The sequence below is a fragment of the Bactrocera dorsalis genome, chromosome 1 (genome assembly GCF_023373825.1).
Source record: "Bactrocera dorsalis isolate Fly_Bdor chromosome 1, ASM2337382v1, whole genome shotgun sequence".
In the NCBI taxonomy this organism is placed as follows: domain Eukaryota; kingdom Metazoa; phylum Arthropoda; class Insecta; order Diptera; family Tephritidae; genus Bactrocera; species Bactrocera dorsalis.
In genome coordinates this window covers 70081571-70104172 of record NC_064303.1, presented here as the reverse complement: position 1 = coordinate 70104172, position 22602 = coordinate 70081571, and the positions used below count along the sequence as shown (strand labels likewise).

Below are 22602 nucleotides of genomic sequence, written 5' to 3'. Positions count from 1 at the left end.
CTACTGTGTGACGCGAAAAGAACTACTAGCTGTGGTGGAATGTGTAAAACATTTCCACAAGTATTTGTATGGACAACGATTCTTGCTGAGGACTGATCATGCAGCATTAAAATGGTTATTACAGTTTAAGAATCCGGAAGGCCAAATTGCACGATGGATCGAAAGATTGCAGAATTACGACTTCGAAACGGAACATCGAAAGGGGATTCACCACAAAAATGCGGATGCATTATCACGTCGCCCTTGTCCACTGGAATGTAAACATTGCTCCAAATCAGAAGGAAAAGAAGGTATAATCGACGTGCGATTACTGAATATAGAACCTGAAGATGATTGGACTCCTCACCGCATCAGAATCAATCAGCTGGAGGACCCTGATCTTGCAAAGCTGATAATAGCCAAAGAAAATGGGGTACGACCACCAAAGGAACAAATGAGTAGTGAGAGTCCAACTGCAAAAGCATATTGGGCCCAATGGAACAGCATAAACCTCGTTAATGGATACCTTCATCGTACCTGGGAAAGTGAAGATGGCAAACGGTCTCGTCTGCTGATCATAGTACCGAAGTCCATGATCCCGAAAGTGTTGAAAGAATATCACAATGGACCTAGTGGAGGGCACCTTGGAATTACAAAAACTATAGAGAAGATTAAACAACGGTTCTACTGGATCGGTTGTCGAGATTCCATAGCAGAATGGATAAGTAATTGCGTAGAGTGCATGGCAGCTAAAGGTCCTAAAGCCAAAAGTCGCGGTAGGCTACAACAGTACAACGTGGGATCACCATTTGAACGAGTCGCAATGGATGTTGCAGGTCCGTTCCCAACCAGTACGGCCGGAAACAAATATCTACTGGTTGTCATGGACTATTTCAGTAAATGGCCAGAAGTATATGCCTTACCAAACCAAGAAGCGAAGACAGTAGCCGAAGCGTTTGTAGAAAATTGGATACAAAGGTTCGGAGTGCCCGTCGAATTACACTCAGATCAAGGCAGGAATTTCGAATCTTCCATTTTTCAAGAAGTCTGTACATTATTGGGCATCCACAAGACACGGACAACAGCGTTACATCCACAATCAGATGGAATGGTGGAGAGATTCAACCGAACGCTCGAAGAACAACTGCGGAAAATCGTTGATAAAGATCAACGGAATTGGGACAAGTGCATCCAGATGTTCCTGCTGGCGTATCGTTCAGCGAAGCACGAGACAACTGGTTACACGCCAGCAAAGATTATTTTCGGATCTGATCTGCGACTCCCTGCTGATCTTAAGTTTGGAACGAATCCTACAGCTGTAAGAAATGATGGAGATTATTGTTCTGCCTTAAAGGAAGAAATGAATGAATTGCATCTAATGGTAAGACAGCATACCCATCTGATGAGCAATAAGATGAAAGACCGGTTCGATCAAGCGGCAAATTCAAAAGGTTTTGAAGAAGGTGATCTGGTCCTGTTGTACAATCCACTTCGAAAGAAAGGCTTGTCCCCGAAACTGCAGACAGCCTGGGAAGGACCCTATATGGTGATGAAACGACTTAATGACGTGGTATACCGCATACAAAGAAATGGGAAAGCACGATGTAAAATGAAAGTAGTACATTTGGAGAGGCTCGCCCCATTTGGTTCAAGAGGATTTGTGCCTAATCGGGACGATTAGGCTTTAGTGGAGGGCAGTGTTACAAAAGTAGTATTAAGTTGTATTTGTATTACTATATGCATCCCTGATTATGAACAATAGCTGTAGGTATATGGAATAGCATTTGTCTTGTTGTAGACATCTGGCGCCACGGCTGTCTGCTTGAGAAACAATAGACATCTGGCGCCGCACTGTCCGCTTGTCGAAACAATAGACATCTGGCGCCACAGCCGTCTGCTTGAACAATTGCAGAGTCTGGCGCCGCGACTGTCTGCTTGCGTCTGGCGCCGTATAGCCGTATGTTCTGGTAATTTCCAGACGCGATATTCTAGAAGGACACGTCGGCATCAGCGAGAAGTGCGTGGCTATATAAGCCGTGGCAGCGCCAACGTAATCAGTCAGTGCTAAGAGTAAACTGCTATAGTGTAGACGAGTTGTGAAATAAAGAGTTGTTGAATTTAATTAAACAGTTTTGGTTTTATTTGTCAATCCAGAGGTACGAACCTAACAAAGTGAACTAGCAAGCAGTAAAATCGTAACAATATGTATGTTTATAGATACATCGTATATAACATTTATATATAGAGTATATGTATAACGAGGTAATTTGTTATGCATATATGTATATATGTATGTATGTATGGATGTTTGATTTTATTGTTTTGTTTTGTATTATATGCTACTTAATAATAATTTTGGCTTTGCTGTATAGAATTCTGCTTAATGTTTTATTAAGCAGGAGGGGTTTATCGGTAAATTTTCGCAAATAAATATTTGAATTTGTGTTGTTTTTTGTTAGTTAAGCTATAAGCAGGCATCGACCCAGCAAAACTTGCGTGACCGAAACTCCAACACATTTACACAATTTTTACATGTCACTAACACACCCTCACAATTCTGTCAAGTGAGTAAGAGATCAATCAATTGTGTCTTTTGCTTGTTTTATATTACACGCTCTTCACTCAACAGATGTTAAGAAAAATAAAACAAAAGAAGACAAACTGATTTTTTAGCTGTCATTGCTTATTGAAAACAATGGATGTGAAAGCGTACGGCATGATACCGTGAATTTGACGTTTGCTTGTTCGTTGCGACTAATTGAATTCAAAGAAAAACGATTCGCGATAAGAAGTTTTCACTTTGTGGAATTAAATAAATTTGCTTGTTATAATATCTGTATATAAAATTTGATTAAAGAATTTTTAAGTGGTTACTACAAACGTGTGTGAGAAAAGGGTAAGTAGCAAACATAACAATTAAAATGAAAAAAAAAATACATTCAGTACTTATATGAGCCGAGAAAAAAAGGCCTTTAATCTTAGTGCTTCTCAGTTTATAAACTTTTCTGAAAAAGATATAAATTCTGAATTTGATCCTATTGTGGAGGGGTGCAGTTTAGAAAGCTCCCTTGATTTTTCGCTAAGCAGTGATAGTGATATTAGTGATAGTGATAGTGTAAATTTAAAAATGATAGAAAATAATATATTTAGCTTAGAATTAAAAGCATGGGCTTTAAGAAATAGGGTATCCCACAATACATTGAGCGATCTGTTGCAAACGCTGCGAAAAATAGGTTGCACTGATTTACCTTTAACGGCTAAAAGCCTCCTAGGTACCAGCCGAAAAAAGGTAAATATTCAAACGATTCCAAGTGGATCCTTTTTATATAGAGGAATCCAAAATTATTTTAAGAATCATTAATTTCCTCAACTGGAAAATACGAATACCATTTTGCTTGATGTGGGAATAGATGGCCTTAAATTATTCAAAAATTCAAATAAGGTATTGTGGCCTATTTTAGCGTCCATAGTTGATTTTCCAAACGTATTGCCGTTTACAATTGCGTGCTTTTTTTAGCTGGAACAGAAAAACCTTGGAACGTCAATGATTTTTTGAAAGAATTTTGCAAAGAGGTAAACTATTAAAAAAAAAATGGCCTTCAAATTAGTGTTTATCCTATAAAGAAAAAATTTGATATTCGTTTATTTTGCTGCGATGCTCCTGATAGAGCTTACAGGTGTGCAATCGCACACTGGAAAAAGTAGCTGTTCTAAATGTGATCAAATTGGTGACTACAAAGAACGGAGAGTTTGTTTTTCAAAACAAATAAAAAATTTAAGGACTGACCTGTCTTTTAAAAATAGAAATGACAGATCACATCACATCACTCCTTTTAAATTTAGAGAAAGCATTTTAGAGTCAGGAAATTTCAAAATGGTTTCCCAATTTCCTTTAGACCCGATGCACCTTGTAGATCTTGGCGTATGTAAAATGTTGCTTCAATTGTTGATTAAAAAAAGCAATATAAACGTAAGCAAAATTAACGAAAAAATAACATTTCTCTCCAATTTAGTTCCTTCAGAGTTCGGCCGAATATGTAGAAGTTTAGATGACATAAATATTTGGAAAGCGACAGAGTTTAGACAGTTCTTATTGTATATAGGTATATTTGTTCTAAAAGATTGCGTTAGTGGTGACCATTACTACCATTTCCTCTTATTGCACGCAGGTATAAGGCTACTATCATGCAAGAAGTCATATAGCAGTGAAGCCAACGTTGCCCAACAAATCTTGGAAGAATTCGTTGATTTGTTTGGAAATATATACGGAGACCATTTAGTTAATTACAACATACATGGTTTACTCCATTTAACTGAATGTACTAAGCTATATGGGCCTCTAGATAACTTTTCCGCTTATAAGTTTGAAAATCACATGCAATTTTTAAAAAAACTTATAAACAAGCTCAATAAAATCCTGCAGCAATTACATTTAAGGCTTGAAGAAAGAAATAGTGCAGATTTTAGTTGCAATAAAATTTCTAAAATTAATTCATTTAATATAGATTATAAAAAAGAAAAAGACTCTTATTGTTTTAGTAAAAAATTAGGCCCCATAAAAGTAATAGGCATGGCAGGCGAGTCTGGTAGTGCTATAGTATCGGCGCATTGTTTCTTCTGTGTTGAAAGCTACTTTCAAGAACCATTGGAATCGTCAACTGGTTTAGGTATTTTGTTGGCAAATAAATTAGATCCACAATTGTTTAAAATCGAAAAAGATTATATAGTTTATAAATATTTTTCTATTCCACATGAGGGAAAGTTTCTTCTTATACCAATTTTACATCATCTATTCCATGAATTTTCAAATTAGTACTATTTAAAGTAATTGTGGTATTTTCCGAATGTATTTTATTTCATGATATGCATTATTTAAAAGAATTTTGATACTGCCAATTTTTTATTTTACGAACAGATGGATTCACCAGCGCTGTTTGATGCAATTGATTTTGAAGAATTCCCAACAACGTCTTCGACTCCTGTAAAAGGTATGTACATGTAAATTTGTCGTTTTAGTTTTCACTTTATCTGTACACATTTGTTAATGTAGAACAACTGACATTGAAGCGCAAAAAAATTTGATATTTCTGGTTGCTACAACTCGGAGGCAAAACGAATTGAAAACAATTTGGCTGTGGATGGATATGGTAATCCAACACTTTTCTAAAATGTATTGTTCTCTATTATGTTTCTAACTTTTTTCAGAAGTTTTTAAAATGTTAAAAACTATTTCTGCACAATTAGAAGTATTGACGACAAGAGTATCCAATATGGAGAAAAAGATGGACAGCTATATGAAAGAAAATGTATTGTTTTGTTATTGTATCCTCTAACTGCATACATACATATCTCTTTTCAGATAATTCATAAAAGCGAAGAAATGGCCCAACAAAAAACTGTGCGCGAATGTAAGGTTTTAATTAGAAAAATTAACAACGATAGCTGCAGCATTGGAAACGGCCGAGAAACTGGAATGCGAGGAATTTGCTACTGCAACGTTTAGTAATGTATTCATTTTTTTCAATAAATATTATTTAAACTTTTGCTAAATATTTTCAATTTACAGAAACAGTTTATTTTAAAAACAAAGGGAAATTCAGATAATGTACATGATGTGCTGAGACATATATACACTGACGAATTTTTGTTTTTGTGTAACTGGGACGGTAGAGGAGGGAAACAACCCCTATCGAAATTTCTACTGGCATCTAACATATTATATGGTAAATTTAATATATACATATTTAGTTAAGAGGATGTGTTTTAATTTGTCTCTTCATTATAATTTATTAGATTCTTTCGTTACTTGTGGACTGGCGAATTTCGAAAAACAAATTCGGAAGTCCATCGAGATGAGCCACCATAGGTACAAACAAAAGAAATACAGGAAGCGAAAAGCTGTGGAGGAAACGAACGAATCCAAATAGATAATAATTTAAAAAAAAATGTTGTAGGATTTAAGAATGTATAAACAAAAATGAATTTTAATAGTGTAACTATAATAGCTTTAATATGAATGTTTATTTTAAAAATCTATATCTTACTATGTAATTAAATTTTTCTTAAAAATATTTATAAAAATGAATTTAAAGTAATCTAATGTATTAAATTAATCTAATGTCTTAAATTAAAAAAATTATAATATAAAAACTATTAATGAAATTAATAAAAACATTTTAATAAAAAAAAAAAAATTTCGGGTTTCGAACTCTAGACTGAGGGAACGGTAAGCGAGTGGCTTACCCACTAGGCTATTGCAGAATGCACCTTCACGCTTTCTTGAAAGAAGTTTTGTCGATTTGTCCCAAATTTAATGAAAGTGTGAGAAAGAAGGATATAGTTTTATTACAGCAGAAAATATGTGAGTGAGAAGGTGATAAAAGATCACATGTATACAAAAGTTTTGGGAGCTTTTTTGATTCGCTCTTAAGAACGTGATAGGAAAAAGTGACAATTAAACTGGCACGCGTTACCGGCGTGTCACTAAGTAACGTTACCGTCACTGTTCTAGCTGGGCGAATAGTTAAGTATTTGATTTTATGTATGTATATGTGTATATATTACCCTGCCAACTACCCAGCAAAACCTGCGTGACCGAAACTCCCACACATTTACACAATTTTTACTTATTACTAACACACCCTCACAAATCATTTAATTGCGTAAAGAGTCTATCCGCTGTGCCTTTTGATTGTTTTATATTACAAGCTCTTCACACAACATCTTTTCTATAAAAACAAAACAAAAGAAGACAAACTGATTTCGGACATGCCACTGTTTATGGAAAACGATGCATGTAAAAGTAGACAACATGATAACATGATTGTTTACATTCGTTTATTCGTTGCGAAAATTCGAATTCAAAGAAAAAGAAATTCGGCACGCGTGTTAAATTGTGAAAAATTTGTATTTTGGTTATATTTTATAAAAAAAAGTTATTAAAAACGTGATTATAAAAGTGGTATATATATAATTTGAAAAGGTGAGTAAACGGAGTTAATTTTAATATGAAAAAAAATACATTTAGTGCTTACATGAGCCGAGAAAAAAAGGCTTTTAATGTCAGTGCCTCCAAATTTGCCAAAATATGTAGTATTAATGTGAATTCTGATAGTGATTCAAATGTGGAAGAATTGAGCTCCGTAGATATATCTTTAAATGATTATGATAGCCAAGATACCATTGATAGTGATAGTGACAATGTTAATATTGTAGTGAAAAATGATAAATGCAAAGAAATAAAAGCTTGGGCTTTACGTAATAGGGTGTCCCACAATACAGTGACTGATTTGCTTCAAACCTTGCGAAAAATAGGTTTAGTGGATTTGCCCTTAACAGCAAAAAGTCTATTAGGTACAAGTAGAAAAAAGGTTAATATTGAAACCATTCCAAGTGGCCCGTTTTTATATAGAGTAATTCAAAATTATTTTGAGAAAAATTCATTTCCTCACCTTGAAATAAAAGATAGCATTGTACTTGATATAGGAATAGATGGTCTTAAATTATTCAAAAATTCGAATAAGGTATTATGGCCAATTTTAGCGTCCATCGTTGATTTTCCAAACGAATTGCCATTTACAGTAGCATGTTTTTCTGGAACAGAAAAACCCTGGAATATTAACGATTTCTTAAAAGACTTTTGTGAAGAAGTAGCTTATTTAAAAGAAAACGGTCTTCAGGTAGGTTCTTCTTCCATTAAAAAGAAATTTAACATTCGTTTATTTTGCTGTGATTCTCCCGCTCGAGCTTTTGTCACAGGTGTGCAATCGCTCACTGGAAAAAACAGCTGTTCGAAATGCGATCAAATCGGAGAATACAAAGAGAGAAGAGTTTGTTTTTCAAAACGAGTTAATCACTTAAGAACTGACCTGTCTTTTAAAAATAGAATTCATATTATCATATCATATTAATCCATTTAAATTTAGAGAAAGCATTTTAGAATTAGCTAATTTAAATATGGTCTCCCAATTTCCATTAGACCCGATGCATCTTGTAGATCTTGGTGTATGTAAAAAGTTGCTTCAATTACTAATTAAAAAAGGGAATATAAATGTAAGCAAAATTAACGAAAAAATAACTTTTCTCTCTAATTTAGTTCCTTCTGAGTTTGGCAGGATATGTAGAAGTTTAGATGAAATCAGCAATTGGAAAGCGACAGAGTTTAGGCAGTTTTTATTGTATATAGGCATATTTGTCCTAAAAGATTGTATTAGTAGTGACCATTACTACCATTTTTTATTATTGCACGCAGGAATAAGGCTGTTATCATGTGAAAAATCATATAGTACTGAAGCTAACGTTGCCCAACAAATATTACAAGAATTCGTTGATTTGTTTGGGAATATATACGGAGACCATTTAGTTAGTTATAACGTGCATGGTTTACTGCATTTAACTGACTGCACTAAGCAATTCGGTCCTCTAGATCAGTTTTCAGCCTATAAGTTTGAAAACCATATGCAATATTTAAAAAAACTTATAAATAAACCGAATAAAATCCTTCAGCAATTGCATTTAAGACTTGATGAAAGAACTAATACAAACATTGAACCCAACAAAACTTTAAAAATTAATTTATTTAATATAGAATTTAAAAAAGAAAAAGATTCTTATTGTTTTAGTGAAAAATTAGGGCCCATAAAAGTAATAACTATGTCAGACGAATCTGGTTGCGTTATGGTATCTGCACATTGTTTTTAAGATGTTGAAAATTATTTTGAAGAACCTTTAGAATCGTCATCGGGTTTAGGTATTTTAGTAGCGAAGAAATTAGATAAAAAGGTATTTAAAATCAAAAAAGACGACATAGTTTACAAATATTTCTCTATTCCACATGAGGGAAAGTTTCTCCTTATACCCATTCTACATCATTTATTTCATAAATTTTCAAATTAGGATTTTTAAGTATTTGTGTACATATATTTTTCTCGGCTCATTTTATTACATTTTCTTAAATTTTTGGAAAAGAACTTCGATACTGCCAATTTTTATTTCTCAATTAGATGGAAAATATATTTGACGAAATTGACTTGTAGGATTGTCCAACAACGTCTTCAACTCCCGCAAAAGGTATGTAAATAAATGTAAACTTACAAAATTTCGTTTTAATATATTGTTACGTTTTTGTTATTGTAGACCTATTACATTTAAAGCGTAAAAAGTTTAACACGTCTGGTTGCTACAATACAGAGGTCAGCATTTCAAAACGACCTGTGGAAGGAAACGGTAATCTAACATCCATATAATTTATTTCTTTAAATTTGTTTAATTTATTATGTTTCCAATCTTTTTCCAGAGGTTATTGACATTTTAACCACTATTTCCAAACAGCTTGACGATTTGACGACGAGGGTATGCGATTTGGAAACTAAAATCGATAAGCATTTAAAAGAAAATGTAAGTGAACAGTTTTTATATGCATACATTATTATTTTTCTCTACATGTCTCTTTGTTTCTTTTTCAGATTATTCATAAAAGTGAAGAAATGGAGCAGCAAAAAACGGTTCGTGAATGCAAGGTCCTCATCCGCAAAATTCATCAATCGGTATGCCGAATGACTGGTGAAGATGTCGACAACGTTCAAACCGAAATTGCTTCCACCCTACCATTAAATACGCTCGCTGCAGCTTTGGAAATGGACGAAAAATTGAAATGCGACGAATTTGCTGCTACAACGGTAAGTAATATATAAACTTTTTTCAATAAACAATTCAGTTTTTACATACTATTTTTATTTACAGAAACAATTCATTTTGAGGATAAAAGGTACTTCAGATAGTGTACATGATGTATACTTACGGCTACCCGCTTGTGACAAATATTCCAACACAACTACACATCTCTATACACTAACACCAACGCACATTTTCTGGTTATTTTTTGTTTACCTAAATACGATGAAAAAAGTTTGTTTCATTTTTTGATTTATTTTAATGAGTGCGAAGGAGAAAACATAATTGTCCATAGTGACAATAGAAAATCCCAAACAGGGTAATAAAAAAAAAACGATTGAAAGACGCATGTCGTTCGTGATCGAACCATCGTAAAGGAGGGTCGTACAACAAGAAGGTAAGTGAATTTTATGTGATTTTTTAACAATATTTTGAAAATAATTATTTCATTTATTTTTATAGCATTGCAAATCAGAAGTGAATTGGAAGAATCAGCAGCAGCTATATCATCAGAAGCGGCAAATATCAATTGTTAAGTAAGTATGTGAAGAAAGTGTGTGTACTTTGAAATTGGACTGCGCAGTCCAAGATAAAACGCAAAAATAAATACATACATACGAGTATGTATGTACATATGTACATACATATGAATTTTATGCTTTTAAGGCGGCCTGCGCAATCCAATATAATATGTGAAAACCAATGTTTGTTTTATATTTTAAATGATCAAATAAGATTTATCTTTTCTTTCAGATGTTATTATTATTTTTATTTAATTATTCTTTCTTTTCAGATTGTATCACTATTTTTATTTAATTAATCTTTGCTTGCAGAGTAAATTCTATTTGTATTTAATTTTTTTTTTCAGATAATATTAATCTTTTCTTTCAGATATTATTACTATTTTATACAATTAATCTTTCTTTTTCTTTTAGATATTACAAATTCAATGTAATTATTATTTATTTTCAGGTTTTATTACCTTTACTTTATTTTCAGGTATTTGTCTTATACAATATTTTTCGACTCTTTTATTTTCAGGTTTTAATAACCTTTATTTTATTTTCAGGTATTTGTCTTTTATAATATTTTTTCACTCTTTTATTTTCAGCTATTAATAATCCTTTCTTTAATTAATCTTTTTACAGATGAAATTATAATTGTTAATTAAATATATTGTATAAATGTAAATATCTATTAAAAGTAATAAAATTAATAGTTTAAAAATTAAAAAGTTTTCTTTGAAATTTTAATACATTTTTAAAGTAGGAATTAAAAAATGCAACTCAGTGGTTTAAAATACAACCCTGCATCAGCCGTCGATTGGGGATATTAGAGCAGGACAGATATACTTTTTTATATGGCACTGCTGAATGAGCGTAACAGAGATGTATGATCACATGTATACGTACGTGTGAAGGGAAAAGACGGTAGGATATTCGCTCGGCCTAAGGCACACTCTATATGTTTATCCCCATGTTTACCACCATGTTACCCACTGATTATCTGTTTTTTTACCCGCTCATGGTTGGCAGGGTATATATTAAAGGACTTGATACTCTGGTCACTTGGTACTCCTTTTGTGAAAAGTACGCATGTATGGTACGTACATATTATGTTTCTCTCGACTATTTTGCTCCTCCGCTCCTCCCAGTTGCTTGGAGCTATTGTGTTTGTTGTTTGTATTTTGTGTTTTTTTCTTTCGGGACCGAATAGTATTTATTTTTGATTTATGTTTTGTGTTTAGATTTAGAGCACGTTAGTTTTATTTTTTTAAAACGTTGTTTGTTGTTTTTTGACCGACACTTTTAGAGAGGTATACATATGTATGTTTGGTATTATTTGTTTTTATATTTTGTTTAATTATATATTTGAAAGTATTTATGTATATGTTATTTTTATACTCTTAACAGGGTATATTAAGTTTGTCACGAAGTTTGTAACACCCAGAAGGAAGCGTCGGGGACCCTATAAAGTATATATATAAATGATCAGTATGTTGAGCTCAGTCGATTTAGCCATGTCCATCTATCTCTATATATACGAACTAGTCCCTCCGTTTCTAAGATATCGTTTTGAAACTTTGCAAACGTCATTTTCTCTTCAAGAAGCTGTTCATTTGTCGGAACTGTCGATGTCGGACCACTATAACATATAGCTACCATACAAACTGAACGATCGGAATCAAGTTCTTGTATGGAAAACTTTCACATTTGACAATGTATCTTCACAAAAGTTGGCACAGGTTATTTTCTAAGATAATAATGTAATAAGCGAGGAAATTGTTAAGATCGGATTACTATAGCATATAGCTGCTATACAAACTGAACGATCGGAATCTAGTGATGGTATTTGCGTTTGACAAGATATATTCATGAAATTTGGTACATATTATTTTCTAAGGCAAAAATGTAATCTCCGAAGAAATTGTAGCTGCCATAGAAACTAAATGATCGGAATCAAATGCATGCTTGCATGGGAAACTTATTCATTTGACGTTATATCTTCACGAAAATTGGTATGAGTTATTGTTCATAGAAATAATTTAGTATCGGAAGAAATTGCTCAGATCGGCTCACTATAGCATATAGCTGCTATACAAACCGAATGATCGGAATCAAGGGCTTGTATGCTAATCTTTCGCATTTTACGTGATATCTTCCCGAAATTTGACATGGATTACTGGTTAAGGTAAGAACATAATCTCCGAGAAAAATTGTTCAGATCGGATTACTATAGCATATAGCTTCCACACAAACTGGACACATAGTTACTAAAAGAAATGCACCTGGGAAGGGTTTATTAGCTTCGGTGCAGCCGAAGTTAACCTTTTTTCTTGTTTTTTCTTGTGTCACTGCACTGTACTGAAATGTAGTTTCATATGTACATATCGCTCATTTGCTGCAAGACCGGCATAATTCAAAAAACGTGGTTTTGGAGTTAATGCTGCAGAATTGTTCGTTATATCATACTTCATGTTGAGTGAAAAATTCATATGAATACCTCTTATATGCTCCGCTTGAGAAGAGGTGTAAGGTTGGAGTCACCGTGTAAGGTTGTAGTAAGTTGAAAACTTTAAACGCGTTTTCTGGCGAATCGATTTTTTTGACTTATGCCGGTCTTGCAGCAAATGAGCGATATGTCCTAGTCTATGTTGTATTTCTTTATATTAGGGCAGCCAGTGTTCAGTTAAGGTGAAAGTTAAAATTAATTAATTTTAAATGCAGTGAAAAAATGGCTCGTACAAAACAAACAGCCCGTAAATCGACTGGTGGTAAAGTACCACGCAAATAAATGGCAAGCAAAGCAGCTCGTAAAAGTGCTCCGACAACTGATGGCGTTAATACTATGTTCGGACCGACAACGAAAACATGTTTTCGTGGGAAAAACTGGTTTTCGCACGAAAACTTATGTTTTCGTCCATGTAAAATCTGTCAAACGAAAACACGGTTTTCGCTGAAAACTACTTGAAAACTTACATTCCACTCATTATAATTGGTGTCTGCTCTAGTTTAATCGATTTTTTTGGAAGACATATTTTGCCGGCCCTAATTTGTCACTTGATATTTGTTTACATTCCATATACAGTTGTCAGTTTGTATTTGATATTAATATTAAAAAATGGAAAAACAAAAATTTCTATTTGTGCTGGAACATTTATGTGCTGGAATGAAACATCTACGTGACAATAATTTAGTACATCGCGATTTAAAACCGGGAAATATAATAAAATTTATTTCGGAGATGGTCAAACCATATATAATACAAGCTAACTGATTTCGGTGCCGCCCGGGAATTGGATGATAACAAAGCGTTTGTTTCACTTTATGGAGCAGAGGAGTATTTACATCTCGATATGTATGAACGTGCTGTGCTACGTAAACAAATAAATCATTCATTTACTGCAAATGTGGACTTATGGTTCATTGATGTCACTCTTTACCATGTAGCAACTGGAAATTTACCATTCCGTCCTTTTGGTGGCCGTAAAAACCGCAAAATACAATGCATCAAATAACCACAAAAAAGGCGTCTGGCGTAATTTCGGGTACTCAACTATCCGAAAATGGACCAATCGAATGGTGGACTACGCTGCCATCATATTGCAATTTGTCAGAAGATCTAAAAACATTGGTGACACCGCTCTTGACTGGTTTGTTAAAAAAATATCTAGAGAAAACCTGGTGTTTGATCGTTTCTCCAAGAAGTAACATTAATTTTGCGTAAATTCGTTTTGCATGTCTTTTTCACAAATCGCACCACTTCTGTGGAAGTTTACCTCGAACCAGTCGTACAAATTGATAAATTTCGTGAACGCATATTACTACAGCCGGAGTACCAATAGAAAAGCAGATATTATTATTCAATAATGAGCCTTTGGAAAGTGACGTCCTCTTCCATATGTAAGTGCCGACTCCGCTATTCAAAAAAACTTTTGGATGTTTCAATTATATTTTCTTCCTTTTTTAATACCTAAAGCTTTTCCTAAAACCACAGCAGAAAATCCAATATTCCTATATAGTAATGATGACAATAATGTAACGTAACGTGTCGGTTGAAAATTATGCCAGTCTTGCTAAGGTGGGTGTTTATTATTTGGTTCAGATTATATTTTAGTGAGTATTTTATTTATTATTTTTTAGGCCGCTTGTAGCGTTGGACATGAATGCAAGAGACACCTTTACATTTATGGGTATTTTAATAAAGCGTTCTGAAGAACAAGAAGACAGCAGTCGGGTCAACTGGCTGTTCTCCCTAAATTATTATTAATAAATATTAATTCTAATACGATTAGATGTTGTTTCTTTAACTCGGCTATATTTTTTGCCAAGGCCTGGTGCTGAGTAGTTCTCTTGAAGAATTGTCGTTGAGCAGGATATTTATTTGGCTTCTCAAAGCAATTGCTTTTGCAATTAGCAACTTTTTCTCAGAATTCTAAAAAACACGATCTTTAGTAATAATTACAAGCTAAAATTAAGGAACATACCATTCTCGTTGCTCAAATGTAAACAAACAAATAAATTTGTGAGCTGTCAGTGAAAACTCAGCGAAAACACAAATTGTCGGTCCGAACGACTTACATTCCACAACATACAAATGTGTTTTCAAAATGTTTTCAATGTCGGTCCGAACATAGTATAAGAGACCTCATTGTTATCGCCATTGTAGAGGGCATTGCGTGAAATTCGTCGTTACCAAAAAAACTCCGAACAAATTCTTGAGCGGTGGCGGACTACTACTTGCCAAATTAGTGCATAAACACTTAAATATTATGTATAACAAATAGAAGATGCAGTTTTTTTTCTGTAATTTTCATCCACTATTTGGTGAAAACCTTTAGCAAGAACAATTGAAGAAAAACTTTGGGCTCTCCCCAATTTATCCATGATACCATCGATGTTTGATATCGGGAATTTATCACTAATTGTAATTTCGTTCAACTTTCGGTAATCGATCACAATGCGCCATTTCTTATTTCCAGATTTATCTGCTTTTTTGGAAACTACCCACAAAGGACTGTTGTAAGCTGAATTGCTTTCTCTAATGATGTTATGCTCTAACATTTCCTTTATTTGCTTCTGAATTTCCAACTCGGGGACTTGTGGATATCTATATATTTTCGAATAGATAGGTCTATCATCTGTCGTAATAATTGTATGTTTAACTTCATGTAAAATAAAGTTTGTCTCCTTCTTTAAAAAATAGGTCATTATACTCTTGCAATAAATTTTTTATTAATTGTCTTTCTTCGGAATTCAAATGTGATAAATCTAAGTTTTCCATGTCACTGAATTCGATTGCGCAAATTTCCTGCTTTTTATACGGACTAAATCTGTCAAATGTATTATATTTCCTAATATATTAATAAATCTATTATCCACATCAATCTTAGCTCTAAGAGGAATGAGAAAATTTTGACCTATTATAGCTTAATACGGTTTGCTATCAAAATCAATTACCTTCCACGATAAGGTACCTGAAGCATTAAATTCATCAGGTATGGGAATAATTTTTCTTTGTGGCTAAATGAGTGGGGGTGGGGGGGGGGGGGGGTAGCAATTCAAATACTTTGCGTCACTTGATTGATACCATTTATTGTCCTGTACCAAAGAGGTGTAGGAAGCTTTTGTTTAGGAAAATATTTTTCGAAAATGTTTGGTTTAATTAAACTTGTATCTGAACCTGTATCAAGAGGCATGTAATTTCATGCGAATCGCAAATCGTAAGGTGAAAGTTAAAATTATTGAAAGTTAAAATTGGAAAACCCGATGCATTTTGTTCATATTCCCAATGCGATACACTTACAAAAAGCTATGGTCGCTCTTATAGCATCTATCCAAGCGCTCCTCATATGTGTGTTATGGGAAGCAGCTATGTATATAAAGCTTCCAATTAATTATGAACTACCTTACGCATCAAAGCCATCTTCCATTCAGGGCCACTCTCTCGCAAAATCCTTATATTGTCACAGTCTTAACTCCAGGGCCAAGGAGTACCCATTGTGGTCATATCTGAGCTACTATCCTTACTTTACTAAGACTAAGATAGTCCTTCCATCTGTGGCTGAATTCGTGGTGGAAAATTCTTTCCCATCGATTTATTAAAGTGAGTGAGTTTCCTTCTGTCTCAGGATCCTTAATTTATAAATATCAACGGGATGAGCGGCGAGACTTCGATTCCGAAAATGATTTGCCTGTGCTGGCGATATACATATGTATAACTGGACATCGATTTGCCTCGGATCTAGGTTGAATTGGATGATTGCGCTAGAGTAGCGAGATGATGACGTGGAGCAGTGTATAAGCGATTGTTACTATATAGGGAATCATTTTTGTCATAATGCGAGGGAGCATATATTTGCCGACATTAGGCTGTGTGTGGGAGAATTTTGTGTCAATAAGTAAACAATTAAAACAACAATCAATAATAGCTTGATTGTTTCACTTGTTTCCTTTTGATTTCTTAGCAATTTTATTGGAATCTTAACGTGTTTATCGAACAATGTATTTCATTTTCATGCCTTGTTTTTGGAGAGCCAAATTGAAGTTGTCGTCATTAAGTGCGAACTGTATGACTATAACGCCTACTTTTATTTTATATCGGGGGTGATACAAGTTTTGGGCTTTTGAAAATGTTTCATTATTTCCTTTAAATATTTATATGTCACTCGCGGAGAGTTAGAAACGAACGCCAGAACTTGGCTCTTGAATTTGTATTTGTGGCAGCTCTACTTTAGAAAGTGGAGTAGATGCAATTGTATTTAATAGTTTTAGTTGATTGGAAATCATAGCAGTTGTTTTCACATACTGGCCTAAGCAATTTTGGTAAGCTAGGATTTAAAATTGTCTGCGAGATCTTAAATATTTTTTTGTCAGTAAACTATTTTATTTTATGAAAGCAAAATTATAGCAACATTTCAACATGGCTTTACACTTATAGAAAAAATATAATTTTAAAAGGAAGGGCTATTTGTGTTGACCCAGTTCCAACTCAACCTCCTTGCGGTGACCATCACTAATACTTGTAGATTAATTTAAAATCAATAAATGAATAATATACAGCCTGATCGGAGCTTTTTTAATTACAAAATTGTGAATTTAAAATAAAACTGTATAAGCGAAATTGCAGCAACGATGAAATTGATGAAGGGCCGAGTAATAACACTGTGAGGTGGTCAGATATTAGACTGACTATATTCTCACAATTCTTCTCTTTAAATAATATTCAATATAATATTTCAATACCGCTAAATACATAATTCCGCTTTGTATTAATTCATATATACAAGGTATGTTCCGGCAAAATCAAAATTTTTTTATTGTTCAAGGTGTATGGACGTGTTTTTCATTCGCTCCGTGAATTCCGTATTTTGAAAAAGCAAATAAGCAAAAAGCAAAAAAAAATTTGTTATGAAAGGGTAACTAAGAAAGCGCAGTCAGCAGAAGCAGCAATCGGGCAAGAAGAGCGCTGACAGCAACCAATATGCAGGTACCAGCAAGCACCCGTACAGCGAAGGAAAACAAAATGCAAGGTGAGAATGTACCAAGCAAAAAAGGATCGCCTGTTCAGACTGGTATTGATCGCTATATTAACGTAAAAGGGAAATTAAGTTCAGTTAAATCAGCGGTCAATACCAAAAAATTCCAACCTGGCACGCCAAATGATAAGAAGCCAGAAATTCTAAATGGCAACAGATTTGCCATACTGAGTGAAGAGTCTAACGACGATGAAAAGGGTACCACCAGGGCACTTGTCTCAAAAATAAGCAATTTAATAGGCTCAAACAATGTTTAATATTGTGCCCTTGAAAAATGGTAACATAGATGAAACAAATCTTCAAACATACACTGAAAAAAATTGCATGGATATTGTAAAGTACTTGTCAAACAATAAGACGAATTACTACTCTTACCAGCAGAAGAGCACAAAAGGCCTAGTTGTTGCCATAAAAAGTATAGAGACTTCGGTAGACTCTAGCGATGTTAAAGAAGCACCAGAAGAAGGTGGTTTTAGCATTAACCCTTTCAGCCCCGAAGTTGCTTATAAGCAACTTCTACATATGTTTCACATCGTTTAAAAAGTCAAATACACAAAAACTTTTTTAAAATACACATCTTATAGATCAATTTCATGTTCATGATTAACCCTTTTAGCCCCAAAGTTGCTTATTAGCAACTTCTATATATGTTTGACATCGTTTAAAAAGTCCTTTGGGGCTGAAAGGGTTAAATCAGTAGTAAATATTTTTAACAGGAACAAAGTCCCATAACCAATGTTCAAAATAGAATTGATGTCAAATTCTTACCAACCAAATAAAAATGAAATTCACGCGATTTACAATTTAAAATATCTGCTCCATCGATAATCACCATTGAGGAACCACATAAGAGAAATGGTCCAGTACAATGTACAAACTGTCAAGAGTATGGACACACGAAAGCATATTACACTCTATGCAGTGTCTGTGTGGTGTGTGGTGATCTACATCCTACTTCAAAATGTACTCTTAAAAAAGAGGATTTAAATAAAAAATGCAGCAATTGTGAAGGAAATCACACTGCTAACTACAAGGGTTGCCCTGTATGTAAAGATATGAAATCGAAGTGGTCACTGGGCATTCAAGCACGTCGTAACTAAATGTTGAATATTCCTCCTAATGAAAATATTGAAATATGTAAATCCTAAAGACAATGCTACTCAAGGAAACTGCAAAATATGATTCAAAAGATAATCAAATCACAAAGCCAAGTGTTGCTAACTTTTTTAAGTAAAATATGAATGTATTGAAAATTTGTTTATGGAATGCTAACGTTGTCAACCAACATAAATTGGAACTTATTAGATTTCTTTCTTTATACAGGGATTTAGACTCTATGTTACAAACCACCCAGATGGAAAAGCACATGGAGGAACAGCAGTGTTGGCTAGAAAACGATTAAAGCGCCACGCATTGGAATCTTATTCACAGCGCAATTACAAGCTACAACAATAACTATAAAAAATCGCTATGGGGACTTAAACCTGACGGCCATATACTGCCCACTTCGGTTTAAAATTACAGACATCCAATCTAAAGACTTTTTGAACCACTAGGCCATAGATTTCTAGCAGGTGGAGATTACAATGCAAAACACGTATTGGGGCGCACGACTAATTAATCCGAAAGGATGTCATTACACTATTATAAATAGGCACAATAACCTTGACATAATATCTATATATATATGTAAATATACCAGATTTAATTGATTGTACTGACCTATTTTCTGATCACTTTCCTGTACTAATAAAGATATGTGAGCAACCTATGTTCGTTGATCCTAAAGTGGGTCCAACATCTTATAAAACGAATTGGCTAAAATAAAAAATACAGGAAGAGATATTGACGAGAGCATAAGAGAACTCAATGTTATAATAACTAACGCAGCTGTCTTAGCAACACCAAACAAAAGCTATGAGCCGCTTGGTTTCAGAAAAATCTCTAATAGAGAAATTGAAAAGCTTGTAAATGAAAAAAGGCGAGCAAGACGAGAATCGCAGATAAATCGCTCCCCTACCACTCAGCTTCAATTAAATTCAGCTTAAACGTTAGGAAGAATTCAACACTAAAATGTATATAAAGAAGCTGTGTCCAAGCAAGCAAAATTCCCTTTGGAAGGCCCAAAAGTCCATGAAGCCACCAACTGACTCCAACATGTCTATAGGAGACATGGGTGGAAATTGGGCTCGAAGTGACGAGGAAAAGACCAATTGTATTGCAAATCACCTAGAAAAGGTATTTCAACCCATTTGTCCAAAGAACAACTTTGAGCTTTCCAGCTTACCCAACACAGTTAACGAGTCACTCGAGTCGTTTACGACTTCACTTTCTGAAATTATTAGAATAATAAAATAACTTAACCCAAAAAAGTCACCAGGACATAATAATATTATCCCAAAAATGCTAATTGAGTTACCAAATATTGCTGTTGAAGTGCTCTCTTCTACCTTGGAGTTTTGAAGCGTTTGGTGCGCCGTATTCGACCCGAATATCGCGGATATGAAAGTGTTGCGCGATAATGCGTCGTCTCATCGATCGACGCTTGTGACCAATTACTTGAGCAAAAATCACATTTTAACCATTAACCACTCCCCGTATTCACCTGATATGGCACCGTGCGACTTCTTCTTTTTCGGAAAAATGCATTTACTCATGAAAAGAAAGCGTTATGCAGACGTAGAGGCCATTCAAAACGCTTGCACCGGCATACTGGCGGCCATACCGACCAACGAGCTGAAACATTCGTTCGACATACTTTTTGACTGTGCAAAAAGCTGCATTAAAGCAGAAGGGGACTATTTTGAATAAAAATTAATTTTTCCGAAAAAAGCATGTGTTCTGTTTCTTTTTAAGTCCTGTTTACTGAGGAAAGCACCTTGTATTGACTGCATTGAAGTGAATGACTTCTAATGTTTAATCTTGAATATTAGGCAAATAAGAAGAAATACAAGTAGAAGTAGCAAAAAATATCTAAGAACATATGGTTGAAGTGTGCAGTTATTCGCAATCGGTGAACCAACATCCCGGCCCCGTTGAAAGGCATTTCAAACAGGTAGTAGTACTAGCTTGTGAATTGGTCGCCGAATGATTCCCTTCGTTGTTCAAATGTCCACCACACGTATTTTAGAGTCCTTTCCTTTTTGTGGTGGTAAGTTGTCTTCATGGATGATAACGATTGAGTTGTTGTTGATGTTTGGTTGCGCCGTATCCGTCAAGTTCTTTATTGTAATCATTTGACCACCTATTCCAAAACGTCTGTTTAATGCTAGTGACTAGATTCCAGTATCCGCTATGGGAGTGCCCTTAGTGCGCTACAAATAATAAACTGCCCCAGAGTTAATGCTTCATAATCGTTTGGATCCGAAGGCAAATGCCCGAGAATTTAACACAGTTTCTATCTCAACCAGCACTGTTGTTAGTTCCTCAGCTGTGAGTCTTGCACGTTTGATGGTACGGTTGAGATGACCCTCAGAAGGTTTGACTGCGGCCTCCAAAATACCGCCGAAAAGAGGTGCTCTGGGAGGCTTGAAATTAAAATTTAAAAATTCATTAGCGCAGTATTTTATAATTGCATCTTTGTTTTTGATTTAAAATAAAAACGACTTTAATTCAGATAGTTTGCTGCAAGCGCCCACAAAATTTGTTGCGTTATCACAAAAAATGTCAGAGGGTAGTCCTCACCTTCCAATCATCCGCTTCAATGATGGTAAGAATGCGTCCGTGGTTAGGACCGATACAAGTTCGATGTGGACCTCCTTTGTCGCTAGATAAACAAAAATCGTTATGTATGCAGAAGTCAATACAGCAATGTGCAAAGAGGCGATATGTCCCATTACTTGGTTCATCAGCTTTGGCTTGTAAGCACGATCTGACAATAACGATTATCTTAAATGCGGATTTTCCCTTCTCCTTTTCGACAACTTGAATGTCGATATCAATGCAGCTGTCCTTTGGTCATCTATTTGAGTTTTCGTATAGAAATCCCGGTCCATATTGAATCAACAAGTTCCTTTACGTCCATCCTCTAGACGCAACATATGCCGGGTTACAATGAGTCGGTACATGTTTCCAATGGACACCTTTGGTTAAATCCTGAATTTCCGAAATTCGATTGTCGACAAAGGTCGGAAGTAAAGCAGAATGCATCTTCAGCCAATGTAAGACTATTTGTGAATCTGTCCAAAGAAAAAAATTAAAATATTTATGAGAAATTGTTGGTTTGATTTTTTGCTAATAAACGACCGACGAGAAGAACGCCACAAAGTTCTAACTTTGGTAACGATTGTTTTTTTATGGGGACAAACCTGATTTGTTGATAAAACGAGTGTAACTTACGCAGCCATATGCACGAATCGATGCGTCACAAAATCCATGTATCTGAAGAGACTCCATATCTGTCGAAAAACAACAAACATTCAATGTTCTGTGGAACTGATTCATCCCAAACCAACTTTAATAGCCATATTTCTTGCAAAAAAATTTTCGAAGTTATAATAACAGGAACCAAAATACCGAGTGGGTCGTAAAGTGACTATGCAACAAAGAAGATGGAACGTTTTGTAAGACGACCAGTGAGTCCTCGTTTTGCTTCAAACGAAAAAATAAAACAATCAAGATTTTTGTTCCATTTTAGTCTAAGTGTTCTGAATGCTGAAATGCTGATAGATGGTGCAGCAGCCATTCCATACGTTATAGTATTTAGTTGGTAGGTGCGAATGTCGGTGAACTCTTCCACAGAATGTACTGAGACTTTCGATCATCTTCGTGCATTAATACTTGCTGATACATCTTTACTATGTCCGCAGCGAGTGCAAACCTATTGAATCGAAAACGAGGAAGAAGAATAGAAAGTTCGCATTGGATTATAGGGCCAACCATCTGAATATCATTTAGTAATTTTGGGATGTAGT

General features: G+C 34.5%; 2 protein-coding genes and 1 long non-coding RNA gene across 6 annotated transcripts; all 3 read left to right on the top strand.

Annotated features, from left to right (window-relative positions):
* Positions 1–1773: 1773 nt before the first annotated feature.
* On the top strand, positions 1774–6180 carry LOC125775382 (uncharacterized). 4 transcript variants are annotated; one of them, XM_049445917.1, is made up of 4 exons: positions 1774–4967; positions 5030–5126; positions 5185–5285; positions 5339–5481. In XM_049445917.1, the coding sequence occupies exon 1, from the start codon at positions 3635–3637 to the stop codon at positions 4790–4792; it is 1158 nt and encodes a 385-aa protein (XP_049301874.1). In that variant the 5' UTR covers positions 1774–3634; the 3' UTR covers positions 4793–4967; positions 5030–5126; positions 5185–5285; positions 5339–5481. The 4 variants fall into 4 exon arrangements, 3 of the variants coding, with proteins under 3 accessions (XP_049301874.1, XP_049301873.1, XP_049301872.1); XR_007421167.1 differs by lacking the exon at positions 1774–4967 and adding exons at positions 5546–5702; positions 5773–6180 and having other exon boundaries at positions 4984–5126; positions 5185–5486; XM_049445916.1 differs by having other exon boundaries at positions 5188–5481.
* A 772-nt stretch (positions 6181–6952) lies between these two features.
* Positions 6953–10437, top strand: LOC125775613 (uncharacterized). The gene is made up of 6 exons (XM_049446264.1): positions 6953–6961; positions 9015–9048; positions 9115–9204; positions 9275–9375; positions 9444–9656; positions 9721–10437. Exons 5-6 carry the CDS (start codon positions 9465–9467, stop codon positions 9901–9903), a joined length of 375 nt encoding a protein of 124 aa, XP_049302221.1. The 5' UTR covers positions 6953–6961; positions 9015–9048; positions 9115–9204; positions 9275–9375; positions 9444–9464; the 3' UTR covers positions 9904–10437.
* A 678-nt stretch (positions 10438–11115) lies between these two features.
* On the top strand, positions 11116–14416 carry LOC125775729 (uncharacterized). Its single transcript, XR_007421336.1, has 3 exons — positions 11116–14054; positions 14131–14232; positions 14295–14416. It is a non-coding gene; the product is annotated as an uncharacterized LOC125775729 (long non-coding RNA).
* The last annotated feature ends 8186 nt before the right edge of the window (positions 14417–22602 follow it).

Excerpts from the sequence above, each read along its gene's own strand:
- LOC125775382 (XM_049445916.1), top strand. The coding sequence starts at position 3,635 with ATGCTCCTGATAGAGCTTACAGGTGTGCAATCGCACACTGGAAAAAGT.
- LOC125775613 (XM_049446264.1), top strand. The coding sequence starts at position 9,465 with ATGGAGCAGCAAAAAACGGTTCGTGAATGCAAGGTCCTCATCCGCAAA. Across the intron at positions 9,657-9,720 it reads ACGAATTTGCTGCTACAACG|AAACAATTCATTTTGAGGAT; the intron begins GTAAGTAATATA and ends TTTTATTTACAG.